This window comes from Mobula birostris, chromosome 23 (assembly GCF_030028105.1).
Source record: "Mobula birostris isolate sMobBir1 chromosome 23, sMobBir1.hap1, whole genome shotgun sequence".
NCBI classification, from domain to species: domain Eukaryota; kingdom Metazoa; phylum Chordata; class Chondrichthyes; order Myliobatiformes; family Myliobatidae; genus Mobula; species Mobula birostris.
In genome coordinates, this window is record NC_092392.1 from 49,975,984 (window position 1) to 49,994,921 (window position 18,938).

Below are 18,938 nucleotides of genomic sequence, written 5' to 3' on the forward strand. Positions count from 1 at the left end.
CTAGTATTCACATTCCTTGTAATTTTTGTTTCAGTTCTCTAATGTGATTTTTTAAAAAAAAATGTCCAAGTAAAGTGTGAACAGCTCTGGTAGTTACCACACTGATGTTTTGTTTAAATAATACAGGGAACTATTTATCCCTTCTTGTCCTTAATTTATTCTCCATTTGTGTTCTCTTCATCTCAGCTGTGATATTCTATCAGTCCATAAGCTAAATATAAAACTTTGTTCAGTCAGTGTAAGCTGGGAACTGAGATCTGACAGCACTGTCTCGTTTCCTTCTTTGGTTTGACTCTTCTCAGTGTGAAAATTTGCCAGGAATTTACAAAGTGGTTAAATGCAACAAAATTCATGACACCTTACGCTGTCTTTAAATAATTCCATTTCATGTAGGTGTTTGCTCTGAATTGTGATGCTGGTGACTAATGTTTTTTTTTGTTATTCAGCTGAAAGGGGTTCTTTTTGAATGGTTTTGAGATGTAGGCGATGTGAGCCAGTCTCTGTTTCACTGGCAGCCTTGGCCGATGTGGACCATGAAAGTCTCATATCCACAGTGGTGGTCAGACAGCAAGTTGCAGTTGAAGAAGTAATGGTGTTTACCCAGTTCAGAACAGTGGGTCACCCACTTCAGGTACTGAGGGTAATGGTGTATCAAAGACTTTGCTGAATTGTTACCCCTGGTGACAGATCACAGAGAAGGGTAAACGTTTTCAGGAATCTCGATGAATGGTTACAGTCCATTTTGTGGATTGTATTTAATGGTGATAGAGGGGTAGACTTTGGAACCAATGGCAGACACTTGGCCCTGAAAAGGAAGGAACTGTTGTAGCTGTGGTCATCCAATTCGTTGTGCACCTTACCATACTTTGTAGATGGAGAAAATAGATTTAAGTGGTTGCGGGTGAGAGTGTTTAGAATTTGTCCAGTGAGCCTTTTCATTAAAGTTGATGTCCGAGATGTTGCTCGGATATATGTTCTACTTCCTGAGATTCAACAGGCAGTGAGCAGCTCAGCTTTCTTTGTTTTTTTTGGGGGGGGGGTCATTTCCCGTACTCATGTGCTGCATATCAGGCAAAGGATGAATGGTGTTGGTCCTTTCTTGTGCAGATTTAGTTGTCAGAGAAATCGCAAAGCAATTGGTTAGCATGAAATCCTTCAGCTGAGAGCTTTATAACAAGAAGGTCTTTGTTGGAGTAGCAAATGCTGTTTGTACTGAGGACTTTTACAGTTGATTCCTGGGGCTGTGATAACTGGGCTCCGATTGTGGCATTTCCTTTTTCATTAGATCGGACAATAAACCCAGTCTTTGAACCCTATCTCTCTCCACTAATTTTGATTCTTGTATGGTTCCTTGCTGTCACGATAGGTTGTCTTGATGTCAGTGGCGGTTACTTCCATTTTTTCCTTGCCATTCTGGCTTTATTACCGCATTCAGTTTAAGATATGTGTTAGATCTCGACCCAGATAATCCTGGAGGAGTCCAAGCTGAACGTCAGTGAGTGGTGTTGTTCATTCTGTCACCACTGATTTCTTTCATGACTTTCCTGATGATTGAGACATGAACATGCTTCAGGGTTTGGATGAGATATGGATGGGTAATCTCAGGTGGTGATGAGAGGGCGTACATGAGTGAGATATGCCAACTAATGGAGTTGTGTCGCAGCAACAACCTGGCACTCAGTGTTAGTAAGACGAAAGAGCTGATTGTGGACTTCAGGAAGGGCAAGACGAAGGAACGCATACCAGTCCTCATAGAGGGTTCAGAAGTGGAGAGAGTGAGCAATTTCAAGTTCCTGGGTGTCAAGATCTCTGAGGATCTAACCTGGTCCCAACATATCCATGCAGTTATAAAGAAGGCAAGACAGCGGCTATACTTCATTGGGAGTTTGAAGAGATTTGGTATGTCAACAAATCCACTCGAAAACTTCTACGGTATACTGTGGAGAGCATTCTGACAGGCTGCATCACTGTCTGGTATGGTGGGGAATGGGGTGGGGTGCTACTGCACAGGACTGAAAGAAGCTACAGAAGGTTGTAAGTTTAGTCGGCTCCACCTTGGGTACTAGCCTACAAAGTACCCAGGACATCTTCAAGGAGCGGTGTCTCAGAAAGACAGTGTCCATTATTAAGGACTTGCAGCACCCAGGGCATGCTCTTTTCCCACTGTTGCAATGGGGTAGGAGATACAGAAGCCTGAAGGCACACACTCAGCGATTCAGGAACAGCTTCTTCCCCTCTGCCATCCGATTCCTAAATGGACATTGAACCGTTGGACACTCCCTCACTTTTTAAATATATAGTATTTGTTTTTTGCACAATTTTTAATCTATCCAATATACGCATACTGTAATTGGTATAGTTATTTATTATTATTTTATTTTTTTTCTTCTACATATGTATTGCATTGAACTTTTGCTGTTAAGTTAACAAATTTCACGTCATATGCTAGTGATAAACCTGATTCTGATTCTAATCTTTAAAGCAGCAGCAGTGGCTTAATTAATTGAATTTTAGCTGCATTTATGAGGGTAAGTCCATTTTATACAGTGTAACACACATAAAATACTGGAGGAACTCAGCAGATCAGGCAGCATCTGTGAAAATGAATACAGTTGACATTTCGGGCCGAGACCCTTCATCAGAGTCTTGGCCCAAAATGTTGACTATTTATTCGTTTTCATAGGTGCTGCCTGACACTAATTTAGTTAATATTTAAACTTAATATTATACTTTGATTTCTATGTGGATTTGTTCAAATAAGCTAAAGGAGAAATGCTTGGAGAGTGCATTGCAGAGCATCTTGGTACCTGTATTACCGCTGTACCTCCAGGGGAGGGTGATTTTATTTTACATATCCATTTAGACGCACCCATTTCAGCAAAGATGATCGTATATAAGAAAGCTTTGAAAACCTTGAGAGCTGGGTGACCAGACCTGAGTGAGAGAAAATTTAAGGTTTTGTGAGTTTAGGATCGTCCTTCTGCTCTCATTCAGCTCAAAGTGTATTCTAGGATTTTTTTTTAAAAGGGAGACTATCATCTGTGAATTTCAAATGTTATGGCACTCTGTTCATTTATTGGATTTGTGTAAAGTTGCTGAAACCTTCAAAGCTGAAAACTGTGATTGCCACAGTCTTGATGTCTGTAGAACTAGTGACAATCTTAGAAAAATCCATATTAGTGATGTATTTAATTACAGAGCTGATTGAAATTGACAGCTTTGGTGACCTGTCTGTGGTCTTAAGGTGATAGATGCTTTCATCAACTCCTATTGTTTTAAAATCACTTATTACTCAAGATAGAATTGCTATTTTATCTTTGCAGATCTTCTCTTGATAAATTTATAAATATGAAGCTAAAATAAATTCAAACTCTACATAAATTTGCTTTGAATCCAGGAAAGTGTTTTACTTTGGTATGTATAACATTGACTAGAACAAAATGTTCTGTTTTGGGTGCTGGAAATAAGATTTTCTGCTCAGACTGGCGTACTTTAGCTGAGAATGTTTAATTTGGGAGAAGAGGTGGAATATCTGGGGTCTAATTTTAGAAGATTTTATGCTGTAGCTTCCATAAACAGAAATCTTTTTTTCTTCATTTCTGAAGATTTTCCAGTTCAAAATTTACGTATTTGTGTCTGGGGGGAAGATATCTCAAAGGGAATGAGGAAAGCACGGACTGTTTTGGCTGAAACAAAACTGTAAAAAAATATTCAGTGGCTCTCTCCTTGTTCCCTGGCCAGCATTTATCACTTTTCCAAGGCTTCCAAAGTAGATGAGTTGACCTTTTGGCTATTATAGTATATTGCTGTTTGCTACTGGTGTGAAAATATTAGTTGCATTTGGTTTTGTGACATGTGTAAAAGGCAGAGATAGGAAGAGAGTTAAAGGGAAGAAGGTATCTATAACAGGTTATGCAATCATTTATTGCCCTATGAAGTCAGACACTGATTCCCACCAGTATCTGGGCCTGGTCAATTCCACCAAGAGAAGTCGCCTACAACCTTGTACGTAGGAGCACAAGTGGGCAGTGTGGTTAGTCTTCTACCTGATATCCACTTGAACATATGGAAAAGCTATCAAACTCAGGTGTAAATATATACAAAGACTGAGCAGCCTTCTGGAGGAAGACTACTTCCAAAGACCCCTATCCCAATAGATGATATCAGTCTTGAGTCCAACACCTTACTCTATGACTACCTCCCTAGTATTAGACTTCCCAGCCAATCTCAACATCCGTCCTGTCAGAATCTTGTATGTTGCAATGAGGTTGCCTTCCATTATTCTGAACTCTAGAGATCATATTCCATTTTCCTCAGCCAACTGACAGCTCCTTCATTCTGGAATGATTCTTTCTTCAAGTGTGACCTTGCCAAAGTCCTCTGTAATTGTATCAAGATGACCGTGGTCTTGTACTTCAAGCCGCTTACAAAGGAGGCCAATATGCAACTTGCCATTCCAATTGCTTGATGTAGCTGCATGCTCATTTTCTCTGATTGATATGCGAGGACACCCTAATATATCTGAATTCCAATACTTCCTTGTTTCTAGCCAAATAAAAATACTGTTTCTTATTCTGACAACTGTCTCCACATTTTTCTCAGTGTACACTTTTACCGCTTTCTCATTCAGTCACTTAATTTGCTTACATTTCTTTACAATCTCTTTGTCTTTGTGGCTTACTCTTCAAATTAACTTTGTATCGTAAGATTTGGATATTTTATAATTGATCCCTTTTATCTAAATCACTGACATAGATTCTAAGTAGCTGAGGTCCACACACTGATCTTTGCAACACTTCATTAGCTATGGTCTGACCACCTTTACTCCTAGTTCCCAGTGTATTCATTAGCCTCTACGGTGTACGCCAATGAACCCTTCCCTTATGCAAAAACCTTTTTGTGTGACATCAGTTGAAAGGCAGCTTTCCTCATTCTAGGAGACTAAGACCTGAGTACACAGACTCTGAGAAAAGGGAGGTCCCTTTGCAAATGAGAGGGTGGTTTTCTCCAGCTGGAGGTGGTGAATGTGTGAAATTTGTTGCCGCAGAGTGCTGTGGAGGCCAAGCCATTAGGTGTATTTAAGGCAGAGATTGATAGATTTTTGATCAGTAAAGAAGCTAATGGTTATGACGAGGAGGCAGGAGAAAGTTTCTTTTAAAAGTCAGCTAGAAATGATGGGCTGAATGGCCTAATTTTTCTATATCTATTCGAATATGGTCTTATCAACTATCTTTTTTAAAAACTACATACCACAACTATTGTTTCTCCTTTCATATGCTCTATTGGATAAATATCTCTCTAATATATTTGTTAAACATAGTTTCTCTTTCACATTAAGCTTTTACTGTGTGCTCTATACACCTCAGTAACTTGCCTCAGTATGTTCCTGACAAATGGGATTAGGTTAACTAGTTGGCTGAGTTGCCCTTTCCCTCTACATTAACATTCCTCAGAATGGACCATGCCTGGTGAAAACTTTACATTTTTAAATCTGTTCCTTTTTTTAGAAAATTCCTTTGCTTTTTTCCTTCCTTGTGCCATATTCACTGCAAACTTTTCTCTGACTTAATTGTGGTAACGTCAGCTTTGAAAAAGGCACACTTGACAACTTCATGCCCAAAGAAACAACTTTATCTCGAACGTCAAAACCGGTATGTATATACAGAGGCTTTCACAAACCATACGGCATGGCAGGAACACTATATACAAAGCACAGTGGAAGTAAAAAGAACAGAAGTAAAACCCCCTATTATCCTAATTAGTATTAACTTACTTTTAATAATGCTCACATTACAACACTTTTCCCCCTTTAAAATCCAACATTCCCCAAATGTAAAAAATACTAGGAAATAAAAACAGTGGTGTTACAGTATTAACTTACGTACCCCTGAAAACTTATATTAGTATCTCAGCAGCAGTTTACCAATACAAAACACCTGGAAAACATGACAGATTCAACATTCAATCTAACAACAACAAACAAAAACTGTCTGAACAGTCTGCTCAACCAAACCATTTGAGGCTGGGTGGAAAGGGGCCGTCCAAATGTGATGAATGCCATTCTGCTGCATGAACTCACTGAATAGCTCACTGGTGAACGTTGGGCCATTATCAGTGACCAGAGTGTCAGGAAACCCGTGGACTGCAAATCCTTGCCTGAGTTTGTCTGTGGTTGAGGGAGTGGTGATGGTGCTCATGATGTGAGCTTCGATCCATTTAGAATGCACATCTACCATTACAAGAAACATCTGCCCCATAAAAGGGCCAGCAAAGTCCAAATGTAGCCTAGACCAGGGGTGGTCTGGCCACTCCCATGGGTGCAAAGGAGCTGGTGGTGGCATATTCTGATTAGTCTGACATTGTGTGCATGATTTTACCTTGTTCTCCAGATCCTGATCCATTCTTGGCCACCAAACATAGGATCTTGCAAGGCTTTTCATTCAAGACACCCCTGGATGAGTCTCATGAATTTCTTCCACAATCTGTGAGTGGCCAGGGGGAGGCACGATGACCCTCGTTCCCCAGAAAATGCAGCCGTCCTGCAGACTGAGTTCTGTCTTGTGTTTGGCATAAGGCCTCAGTTCCTCTCCTTCCACGACTCTGGGCCAACCTTGTAAAAGAAAAGTCTTGACTTGGGACAGGATTGGGTCCCTTTCTGTCCACTGCTTGACCTGGGTCGCCTTTACAGGTGTCTCTGACAACCTCTCCAATGAAAACACAGTTTCTGGAAGCACATATCTGGTAACAGGTAACTCAGGTAAAGGTAGTCGACCCAGTGCATCGGTGTTTGCATTATCCCCACCCGCTCTGTACACTATAGTATGCTGGTATACTGCTAGTCTCACTGAACAGGCTCATTAGTGGTTTATGGTCTGTATAAATTGTAAATACGTGTCCATGAAGGTACTGATGAAAGCGTTTGACCGCAAAAACAATGGCCAGACCTTCTTTGTCTAGCTGTGAATAACCCTTCTCAGCAGCTGTCAGGGTATGTGAAGCAAAACCAATAGGCCTCTCTGAGCGGTCCTCCATTACATGTGAGAGAACTGTCCCGACTCCATAGGGCGAGGCATCGCATGCAAGGATGATCTCCTTGTTTGGGTCATAGTGAACAAGCAGCTTTGCTGAGTGGAGGAGTTCTTTCACTTCCTTGAAAGCTTTCTCCTGCTCTTCACCCCACTGCCACTTAGTGTCATTGTGAAGCAGCTTATACAGTGGGGTCAAAACCCTTGAGAGGTCAGGAAGAAACTTGACATAATAATTCACCATGCTCAAAAATGATCTGAGTTCCGTGACAGTCTTAGGGCTTGGGGCCTCTTTAATACCTCTCACTTTGTCCTCCACAGGGCAAAGCCTCTCAGCTGTGATCTTGTGTCCCAGGTAAGTCACACTTGATGCCAGGAACACACATTTTCCACGTTTCAACTGCAGCCCTGCGTCTGAGAGCCTCTTCAGCACCCGTTCTAAATTAGCCAGATGCTCCACCTCCATAGCCCTCGTGAACAAAATATCATCAAGGTACACTGCTACGTGCGGAATCCCCTGCAGCAAAGTGTTCATTGTCCTTCGGAAAATGGCAGGGCTGGACGCCACTCCAAACACCAGGCAATTGTACTTGAATGATCCCTTGTGCGTATTAATTGTGATGTACTCCTTTGAATCCTCATCGGCAGTAGCTGTTGGTAGGCGTGGCTCATGTCCAGCTTTGTGAACAGCTTACCCCCTGACAGGGTCGCAAACAGGTCATCCACCCGTGGCAGTGGGTACTCCTCCAGCCTAGAGACCTGAATCAGCATAAGCTTATAATCCCCACATATCCTCACCGTTTTGTCTGCCTTCAAAACTGGAACAATGGGAGCCGCCCACCTTGAAAACTGTACGGGCTCAATAATGCCCAGCCTCTGTAAACGTTCCAGCTCCTCCTTGACTTTGCCTTTCATGGCATAGGGCACCGACCTGGGCTTAAAAAAACATGGTGTAGCCTCAGGGTCGACATGGAGTTTCACTGTCACACCCTTCAGTGTTCCTAGCTCGTCCCTGAAAACGTCACTGTACCACTGCAGAATATCCTCCGTCGTGTGTGCATACTTAATTTCAAGTCGGTTGAGCTGGATTTTGCGAAGCCAATCGCGACCCAAAAGATTGAGCCCACTGCCCTTAGCTGTCACCAGACTGGCTTCAGCCTTCTGATCCCCGGCCGAAATGTCCACATATAACACCCCGAAATGAGGTATGGGCTGCCCCGTATAGGTCCTGAGTTTGAGCTTTGACGGTCTAATGGGAGGCAGGTTGGACCCCCATGTCCTCCTGTAGGTCTCCTCACTAATGACCAATGCAGTAGACCCTGAATCAATCTCAAACTTAATGTCCTCTCCCCTAACAGTGACTGTGGCATAATATGGTTCAGGTGGTTCCTCATCCATTTCCACTGCGAACATGTTGTAGGCACACGCTGCCTCTTCATTTGCATCTTCTAGATGGTGTGTGGCTGCCTGAGCCTGTTAAGCTTTCCCCTGCCCAGGCTTAATCTTACCCTTTGAACTTCTGCACTTTTTAGCTAAATGCCCCTTTTTGCTACAAGCATGACAGACAGTGTCTTTGAATTTGCAATCATTTGCCTAGTTCATTCCTCCGCACCAGAAACATTCCACCCGCTTTGCCTGTTTACCAGTCTCCCTCCTGACTTGGTGCACTGCCACTGACTGCGACCCCCCCATGTCCTTGCTGGATATCCCTGACATTATTAGCAGCCATCTTCATGTCTTGGGCAATCTCTAAGGCTTTCTTGAATGTCAACGGTGGGGTTTCCCCTAACAGGTGGCATTGTATGTCGTCATTAATAATGCCGCATACCAATCTATCACGGAGCATGTCACCCAACACCGCTCTGAAATCACAATGCTCCAACTGCTGCCGAAGCTCGGCCACAAAATTGGCCACAGACTGACCTGGCTTCCTGAAATGGCTGTGAAACTTACACCATTGGATTATCACAGAAGATTTCGGATTGTAGTGGTTCCCCACGAGCTTGACCAGTTCGTCATATGGAAAGTCGCCCGGTTTCTGTGGTGTGGCTAATTTCCTTATTAGCTTGTAAGTCTTTGCCCCACACACATTCAGGAGAATAGAGCGCTTCTTAGCCTCCTCAGTAATTCCATTAGCACAGAAAAAGTGTCCCAACCTTTCCTCATACTCCGGCCAGTCCTCTGTAACCTCCACAAATTCACCGATAGTCCCAAACGTAGCCATCTGAACATGAGGCCCCTTATTGGCGCTGCTCCTCCCATTCGAGACATGCCGACACGTCCACAAAACCAGTTCACCTCGTCATCAAAAATATGTGGTAGCTTCTACTTTGAAAAAGGCACACTCGACAACTTCATGCCCAAAGAAACAACTTTATCTCGAACATCAAAACCGTTATGTATATGCAGAGGCTTTCACAACCCCTACGGCATGGCAGGAACACTATATACAAAGCACACCGGAAGTAAAAAGAACGGAAGTAAAACCCCCCATTATCCTAATTAGTAGTAACTTACTTTTAATAATGCTCACATTGCAACATTAATGGTTACATTATACAGTGTGAGATTCTGGATTGATGGAAGTTCCAAGTTCCATTCCTATTTAAATAATAGGACATGCTTTTTGCTGTAGTAAACAAAATATATTTAAAAAATCATTTTAGAGGTACTTTGCTCATGGTAAACATGTTCTCTTATCACCTGCCGTATCTGGGGGAAAAAAAAAGTACAACAGCAAGTAGACTTAGTAGCAAAAGACACAAAATCTTTATGACTGTCAGAAATAAAAATCCATAGGGTCTTTTTATGACTATTGGTCAATGACAAGGGTCAAATCTGCACCCTAGTCGGTTTGGCCTGTATGTGTCTCCAGACCTTCATCTAATTATTTGGCTGCTGAGTTTGCTAAAGAGGTCAAGAAGTCTACTATGATATGACACAAGTTCAAGCAGAATAAAAGATGATGTTGAATGGACCACCTGCTCCTTGCACTAGGCACTAAGTTCAGGCATGGTAAAATCAATCCCAGGCCATACAATTTTTGTGAAATCCTCACAAATTTCTGGAGATATTACCTACCAACGTAGTTGTAGTTATACTTTATTGATCCCAGAGGAAATTGGTTTTCGTTACAGTTGCACCATAAGTAATAAATAGTAATAGAACCATAAATAGTTAAATAGTAATATGTAAATTATGCCAGTAAATTATGAAATAAGTCCAGGACCAGCCTATTGGCTCAGGGTGTCTGACCCTCCAAGGGAGGAGTTGTAAAGTTTGATGGCCACAGGCAGGAATGACTTCCTATGACGCTCTGTGTTGCATCTCGGTGGAATGAGTCTCTGGCTGAATGTACTCCTGTGCCCACCCAGTACATTATGTAGTGGATGGGAGACATTGACCAAGATGGCATGCAACTTAAACAGCATCCTCTTTTCAGACACCACCGTGAGAGAGTCCAGTTCCATCCCCACAACATCACTGGCCTTACGAATGAGTTTGTTGATTCTGTTGGTGTCTGCTACCCTCAGCCTGCTGCCCCAGCACACAGCAGCAAACATGATAGCACTGGCCACCACAGACTCGTAGAACATCCTCAGCATCGTCCGGCAGATGTTAAAGGACCTCAGTCTCCTCAGGAAATAGGGATGGCTCTGACCCTTCTTGTAGACAGCCTCAGTGTTCTTTGACCAGTCCAGTTTATTGTCAATTCGTATCCCCAGGTATTTGTAATCCTCCACCATGTCCGCACTGACCCCCTGGATGGAAACTGGGGTCACCGGTACTAGTAAAGTGACAGCTTGATGTAGAGTTTTCACAGAACCATTCCAGGCAGGCAGTCTGTCAAACTCCTCTGTCTTCATGAAGACCTAAGAGACTTCAGATGCTGGATTTTGGATTAAAAAAAAATAGAGAAAGGAAAAAGTCAACGTGTCAGGAAGCATCTTCAGAGGGAAGTGGACAGCCAGTTTGTCCATTCAGATCAAGGCCCTTCATCTGGACTGAAGGTGGAGGGGGTTTAATTGAGTATAAAGAGGTGAGAGGAAGGGGTGCATCAAGAGCTGACAAGCAATAGGTGGATCCAAGTGAGGAGGTATGATTGGCGTTTGAAGGGGGGAGGAAAATTGCGTGTGTCACTCCACTCCTCAAGAAGGGAGAGAAGCAGAAGAAAGGAAATGATAGGTCAGTTAGTCTGACCTCAGTGGTTGGGAAGATCTTGGAGTCGATTGTTAGGGATTAGATCTCACGATACTGTTGGAATTCTTTGAAGCAGCAACAGTCAGGATAGACTAGGAGAATGGATGGATGTTGTGAGCCTGGATTTTCAGAAGGCTTTTGACAAGGTGCCGCACATGAGGCCGCTTAACAAGATAAGAGCCCATGGTATTGTTGGAAAGATACTAGCATGGATAAAGCAGTGGCTGATTAGCAGGAGGCAAAGAGTGGGAATAAAGGGAACCTTTTCTGGTTGGCTGCCGGTGACTAGTGGTGTTCTGCAAAGGTCAGTGCAGGACCACTTCTTTTTATGTTATTTGTCAGTGAACTGGATAACGGAATTGATGGCTTTTGGCTAAGTTTGTTGACGACCCGAAGTTAGGTGGTGGGGCAGGTAGCGCTCTGGAAGCAGAGAAGCTGCAGAAGGACTTAGACAGATTAGGAGAATGGGCAAAGAAGTGGCAGATGCAATACAGTGTCAGGAAGTGTATGGTCATGCACTTTGGAAGGAGGAACAAAAGTGCAGACTAGTTTCTAAATGAGCAAAAAATTCAAAAATCCAAGGTGCAAGGGGACTTGAGGATCCTTGTGCAGGATTCCCTAAAGGTTAACTTGTCAGTTGAATTAGTTGTAAGGAAGGCAAATGAAATGTTAGCATTCATTTTCAGAGGAATAGAATATAAAAGCAAGGATGCAATGCTGAGGCTTTATAAACTATTGGCAAGGCCTCACTTGGAGTATTGTGAGCAGTCTTGGGCTGCTTATTTAAGAAAGTATGTGCTGACATTGGGGAGGGTTCAGAAGAGATTCATGAGAATGATACAGGGAATGAAAGCATTATTTTATGAGGAGAATTTGATGTCTCTGGGCCTGTATGAGATGGAATTTAGAAGATTGTGGGGGGGGTGCATGGGGGATCTCATTGAAACCTATCAAATATTGAAAGGCCTCATAGCAGTGGATGTGGGGAGAATGTTTCCTATAGTGTGGATGTCTAGGGTCAGAGAGCACAGCTTCAGAATAGAGGGGTATCCATTGAGAATGGAGATGAGAAGTAATTTCTTTAGCCAGTGGATGGCGAATCTGTGGAATTTGATGCCAAAGGTGGCTGTGGAGGCCAAGTCAGTGGGTGTATTTAAGGAGGAAGCTGATAGGCTTTTGATTAGTCAGGATGTAGAAGGTTATTGGGAAAATGCAGGAGAATGGGATTGAGAGGGAAAGTGGATCAGCCAGATGAAATGTTGGAGCAGACTCGATGGGCTGAATGGATTAGTTCTGCTCTTCCCTTATTGACTAATGGTCTTATGGAGTATGGGAAGCAGGGTAGGGGATCCATTGGGAGGAAGTAGTGAGTGATGGGCAGATGGAGTGGCTGGAGGATGGGAAAGAAACGGGATGATCAAGTAATTGTGTGTGTGTGTAAGAGAATTGAATTGAACTTTTATTACTTACATCCTTCATATATATGAGTAAAAATCTTTACGTTATGTCTCTGTCTAAATGTGCAATTTATAATAATTTATAATAAATAGTATGTACAACAGGATAGTCAATATAACATAGAAATACAATTGCGTCAGCATGAATTAAGCAGTCTGATGTTCTGGTGGAGGAAGCTGTCCCGGAGCCTGTTGGTCCTGGCTTTTATGCTGTGGTACCATTTCCCGGATGGTAGCAGTTGAAACAGTTTGTGGTTGAGGTGACTCGGGTCCCCAATGATCCTTCGGGCCCTTTTTACACGCCTGTCTTTGTAAATGTCCTGAATAGTGTGAAACTGGGTGAATAAGCAAAATTGTGGAAAGGGACCAGGGAGGTGGGAAGATGTGGATTACGTCACCTGAAACTGGTCCTTCATTTCCTCTCCTATTTGTTGTTTTATGTGTCATGCCTTGGAAGATATGTGATAAAAATTTTAAAGAAGATTTCCACTTAAAGCAACTTTTATTCATGAAGAAAACAACAGGAACAGAAACAGGGAAAATAAACTGCAAATTAAAAACAATATCCTGATTTAGGCATCACCTTCTCACATCCCTTGGAATCGTCCCAAGCACTTCACATTTAATTAATGACTTCTGAAGATCCGCACAATTATGAAAACAACCAGGTGAATGTTAGTTGAAGAGCAACAATGGACATCAGAAGTCACTTCTTCGGATCTTGTTGTGATGTTTGCATAACTGTTCAAATTCTGGAATGGGACCTGGCTCTTGATGGCAGCGTCAAATGTCAAAAGAATGAAGCCTAAAAGGAAACTGCAGAATCTAGAAAGGAGAAATTAATTACTAGGACTAATTACTTTGAAACTGGACCAACGCACTTCTAGCCACACCAGCTTTATGAGATATGATTTCATGACTCAGAAGTGGCTCTCCCACAGAGAGATTCATTATAGATCAGTTACTGCTAAAATATGACAGTGATATGCCAATTGCTATCATGCCACAAAGCACACTTACCCTGGCACGGGTTAGTCCACGTCCTGCTGTTACTGAAAGCTGGAGAGCCTTCTGAATATTATTTTTATACTGTTACTTGCCAGTTTACAAAAAAAAAGCAAACTGCCGCAAAAACCTTCAGTCACTAATGTTTGTTTTTATTCCTCGCAATGAATTTTTAGTATTATTTTCAAACTCGTTTCTTGACATCTTCCACTTGTTTTCCCCTTTTTTTTATATGTGTAGTTACGAACTAACTCCCTTTATTTTCTGGGATAGATTTGTATTCTTCCTGAGGTCATTGCAAAAACACTGCATTGTTAATCTTGGGTGCACCATCAGGTGGTCATTGGTATATTTTGAGCTGCAGCCTCATAAATCAGCAGCAAAGGAGCCTCATCAATATGTTCTTCTGATCTGGTTACCGACATCAGTCTCCCCCAAGCAAAGCAAAAAAAAAAATCAAAGCTAAATATGTGTTTGGTCTTTTTTTTTGTTATTCAGTTTAAAATGTCAGGGGTAAAAATAAAGCAGCTTTGTTGTCTCGAAATACAAATTAAATGTAGACTATTTATGATTGTAGAAATTCAGCCATTATTTTGCATCAGGATTGTATTTTACAATTTGGAGCTTTTAGATGGATTGCAGGCAGTCTTTACTAAAATAATTGCATTTGTCCTGAGAATTATAGTATTTAGACTTTATTGCTTAAAATGAAAAATGTTGATTTTTTTTTCGAAGTATTTTTAAACTACAAATTCTTATAACAATGGGTAGGGAAAAACACAGTTTTCGGAGTTACTGTTTTATTTTGTATCAAATAAAAATTAAATTAGGTGTTGGTTTTGAAATGATTTCTTTCTGCTGAACGTTACTCTGTAATTGCTGTTTCCTATGACCAGCTTCCAGTGATCAGCCTGGTGCCTCGATGGCAAGACATGTTCAACTGAAGTACTTAGGAGGAACAGCCGTACAGGAACAGCGAGCACGGTGGGAAAGAAAGAGGATTCGGACAGCAAAAGAGTTAATTGAGACTGAACAGAGGTACTTCGAACAGCTGGAGTTGGTTGTAGTGGTAAGCATATAATGGAGAGCTCTGTGCAAACATATATATATGACCACATGCAACATTCAGTTTTTTTCTTTTCAGAAACATTCTCATAAATGTTTAACAATCTTGTATTTTAGTATTTTATAGAGATTTTAAAGGCAAAGGGGACTCTGCAACCAGCAGCACGAGATGCCATATTTTGTACCTTCAAGTCCATCCATTCAGTAAATAGGTATACTTTTTTTTAAAGTATTAGCTTTAAATCTGTTACTGAACCATTGCTTGTTGATCTCTTGGTACAATTAAAAGCCAATTGTTGCTTTTGAAGCACATTCAGATACCCTAAAGGTATTTGAAGGCACTATATCAATGCAAGTTCTAACCTTTCAGGCAAAAAAAACAATAAACTTGGATGAAGTTGAGAGAAAACAATATACTGTATGTGGTTACTTAAAATAAAGCCCACAAAGGCACCAGCTGAGGCAGTGAGTTCAATGTGTGCTTGGCTGAGTGAAAAAACTGCATATTCCTCCTTAAGAAGAATATGTTATTTCTGCTTGAATCAGCAGGATCACTTCTTTTTTGAAAGATCGAAGGACTGAGGGCTACAATAAACTAGCACAGAAGTGAAGTTGAGACTAGTGCAGATCAGTGGTTATATTGAATGGGAGGGCAGGCTTGACTCCCATTTATATTACTTTGTGGCTTTGGCTTAAATTCAATCAATGGATCTAAACTCCAGTGATGTGCCTTTCTGCACTTCCTGCTATTTCTGGACTGCAGCGAAATGTTAACTTAGATTTTACCTTTTTGCTGGATGCATCATCTTCACAGTCTGATACCTGACATCGGTTTAATCCAAACTGATGCTCCTGTGTATAATTTGCCATTTTAGCTGGTTGATTTTTGTCAGCAGCCATGGGCCAAAGGCCTTTAAAATTCTGTTCAGAAACTTCCAAAGATGTAACTGATAGAATGAATAAGGGGGCAACTAGTGGACATTTATGTTTTTTTTTTTGGATAAGTACATAAAGGGAGGACTATGGTCCAGGCATGGGTTGAAGAGTCCAGGCAATTTGTAGTTTGGCATGAACCAGATGGGCTGAATGGCCTGCTTCTGTGCTGTAGTGCTCTGTGACTCTTTGACTCCGTGCCTTTTGAAACGACCCTCATAATTCAACAAGGTTAGAACACTTTGAATTAGGTGTACACAGGAATGGATTGAACATTGGTTCACAGACAAAAAGGAAGAACTTGGAATGGACAGATCTTTCTCAGTTGACAGGCCGAGCCTAGTCAAACACTATAGGGATCAGTGCTTGGACCCCAGCTATTCATAATGTACTGTATGTCAACAATTTGGTGAGGAGGATGAAGTGTCCAATTTGCAAATTTGTTAATGATACCAAACTAACTGAGTCAGGAGGAAGACATAAGGATGCTTTGGAGTATAGACCAGCTCAGTGAGTGGACAAGAACATGATGGATCTGGAAATTGTGAGGTCATTCACTTTAGTGCAAATCAGGAAGGCTTTTTTTTTTAAATGAAAGACTGAGATGCACAAAAGTTCAGGAGAATTTAGGTGGAAGTTAATATTATAGCTGGATCAAGCAATTGGGAAGGCAAACAGTACGTTGGCTTCTATTATGAGAGAATCAGAGTATACGTGTAACAGTGTCATTTTTATATAGCCTTGGTAAGATTGCATCTAGGATATTCTGTGGTCTTCTTACCTAAAACAGATTGTATATGTCTTGGAAAGGATGTGGTAAAGATTGCTGGTTCCTGAGATGGTGTGCTTGCCAGCTGAGGAGAGATTGAAGGCACTCAGCCATCATTCTCTAGAATTTGCAGAAATGAGGGATCTCAGTCAAATTTTACAGAGTTATCTTCTCAGAGTGGATGCAGGGAAAATGCCTCTTATGACTGGCGTCCAAAACTTAGACAGATGGGTAGGCCATAATGGCAGAGATGAGGAAATTCTTCACTCATAGGTTGATGAATACGGTGCATTTTCTACCATAGAGAAACTCTGGAAATTCAGTCATTGAGTTCATTTGAAATAAAGGCTGAGAGAATTCTGGCTGATAAAGGGATATGTGGATAGTGCAGGAAAGTAATGCTGTGATAGAAAACCACCCTTAATCTTTTAAGCAGACCCAGCTATAATGACTTGATGGCCTATTCTTTGACAGCTCCGTTTCTGCAAACGCTACAGTGATGCCACATGGAAAGTACTGGAGGAAGTAAATAGGTCAGGCAGCTTCTATAGAGGGAAATGGATATGTCAGGTTGAAACACTCTATCTGGATCCAAGGACTAGGTGAAGGTTCTCAACCCAAAATATTGAAGGTCGATTTCCCTCCATAGATGCTGCCTGGCCTTCTGAGTTTTTCCAAAATTTTGTCAGATTCCAGCATCTGCAGTAGTCTGTGTCTCTGTATTAATGCCATAAAGTTATAAAGTTCTGAAACGAAATTGCTTTATAAATTGGGCAGAACCTGTGGAGATGGGAGTAAATAGTTTCAGAAAAACGTGTCATTGATCTGAAAGATTAGCATTTGTTTTTTCTTTATAAATTGACCACTGCGTATGCACAGTATTTTCTGCTTATTGTCAGATTTGGGGTGTCTACAGTGATAAGAGATGGTCACACAGCCTCAGTGATGGCTGAGTAAAAGTTCAACAGGATACACCCTGAGCTGGCATAGGAAAAGTAATCTCTGCGGGCTTTCCTATTGATAAGTGTAACATGCTTGTCTCACTTCAAAGCACTGGTATTGGTAGTCCCCAAGAATTTGAATGACTTGACCACAGGCACACCCGACCATTAGTTTCCAGGGGGGAGCAGGTAGAGGCTGTAGGGTAAGGCAATCCTCATTACCACTTTCTTGATTAGCATTAAGCTCCAAGTTGTGACTAGTTATCCATGCTGCAAGACAGTCTATCTCTCTTTGATAGCAGGCCACATCGTAATCAGATAAAGAGACCAACTACAGTCGTGTCATCCGCAAACTTTAGGATTTTAATGGATCGTCTGTGGAGGTGCTGTCAGTTGTATAAAGTGAGAGTCGGAGAGGCTTCGAGAAACCTTGAAGGCCACCACAGTAGCGTGGCTGTTGGCATGACGTTATTACAGTTTGAGGTGTCAGAGTTCAGTGTTCAATTTTGTAAGAAAGTTTGTACGTTCTTCCCCTGTGCATGTGGGTTTCCTCCAGATGCTCTGGTTTCCTCCCACAGTCCAAAGATATACCGGTTAGTAGCTTAACTGGTCATTGTAAATTGTGCCGTGATTAGGCTGGGATTAAATCGGTGGGTTGCCGGGCAGTGCAGATTGGTGAGCCAGAAAGACCCATATCACGCTGTATCTCCAAATAAATAAACCATCCTCAACAACTAATTGGCTGACAGCACTTCCATAGAGGTCAAAGTCTGCCTGCCGTGTTGCAATCTGTAGAAGCCCATCTAGTCTGGGTTTCATGTATTTCACATTGCATGGGGCCCTGGCAGATGTATTTAAAACATCCTCAACCAAGGGTGAGGTGCCAGAGGACTGGTGGATAGCTAATGTTGCTCCGTTGTTCAAGAAAGGCTTGAAGAATAAGCTTCATAGGCTGGTGAGCCTGACGTTAGTAGTGGGCAAATTATCAGAATGTTCTGCAAGGGACAGAATATGTAGGTATTTGGATAGACAGGGCCTAATTACGTATAGTTAACATGGCTTTGTGTGTGATACATCATATCTAACCAATCTTGCAGAGTTTTTCAAGGAGGTTACCAGGAAAGTTGATGAAGAAAAGGCAGTGAGCACTGTCTACATTGACTTTAGCAAGGCCTTTGACAAAGTTGCACACAGGAGACAAGTCCAGAATGTTCAGTTGCTTGGCATTCAGGATAAAGTAGCAATCTGGGTTCAACCAACACACACAAAAAACACTGGTGAATGCAGCAGGCCAGGCAGCATCTATAGGAAGAGGTACAGTCGACGTTTCAGGCCGAGACCCTTCGTCAGGACTAACTGAAAGAAGTAATAGTAAGAGATTTGAGAGGGGGAGGGGGAGATCCGAAATGATAGGAGAAGACAGGAGGAGGGGGGATGAAGCTAATAGCTGGAAAGTTGATTGGCAAAAGGGATACAAGGCTGGAGAAGTGAGAGGATCATGGGATGGGAAGCCTAAGGAGAAAGGAAGGAGGAAGGGAGCCCA

At 41.9% G+C, this 18,938-nt stretch overlaps 1 protein-coding gene across 3 annotated transcripts in view; it reads left to right on the forward strand.

The window, feature by feature from the left end:
- Window positions 1-18,938, forward strand: part of arhgef39 (Rho guanine nucleotide exchange factor (GEF) 39) — a 92,592-nt gene that overhangs the window by 23,078 nt on the left and 50,576 nt on the right. For all 3 annotated transcript variants that reach the window (XM_072240961.1, XM_072240962.1, XM_072240963.1), the window contains exons 3-4: window positions 14,584-14,756; window positions 14,870-14,964. In XM_072240961.1, coding sequence (XP_072097062.1) covers window positions 14,584-14,756; window positions 14,870-14,964 — 268 coding nt within the window. The remainder of the gene's footprint in view (window positions 1-14,583; window positions 14,757-14,869; window positions 14,965-18,938) is intronic.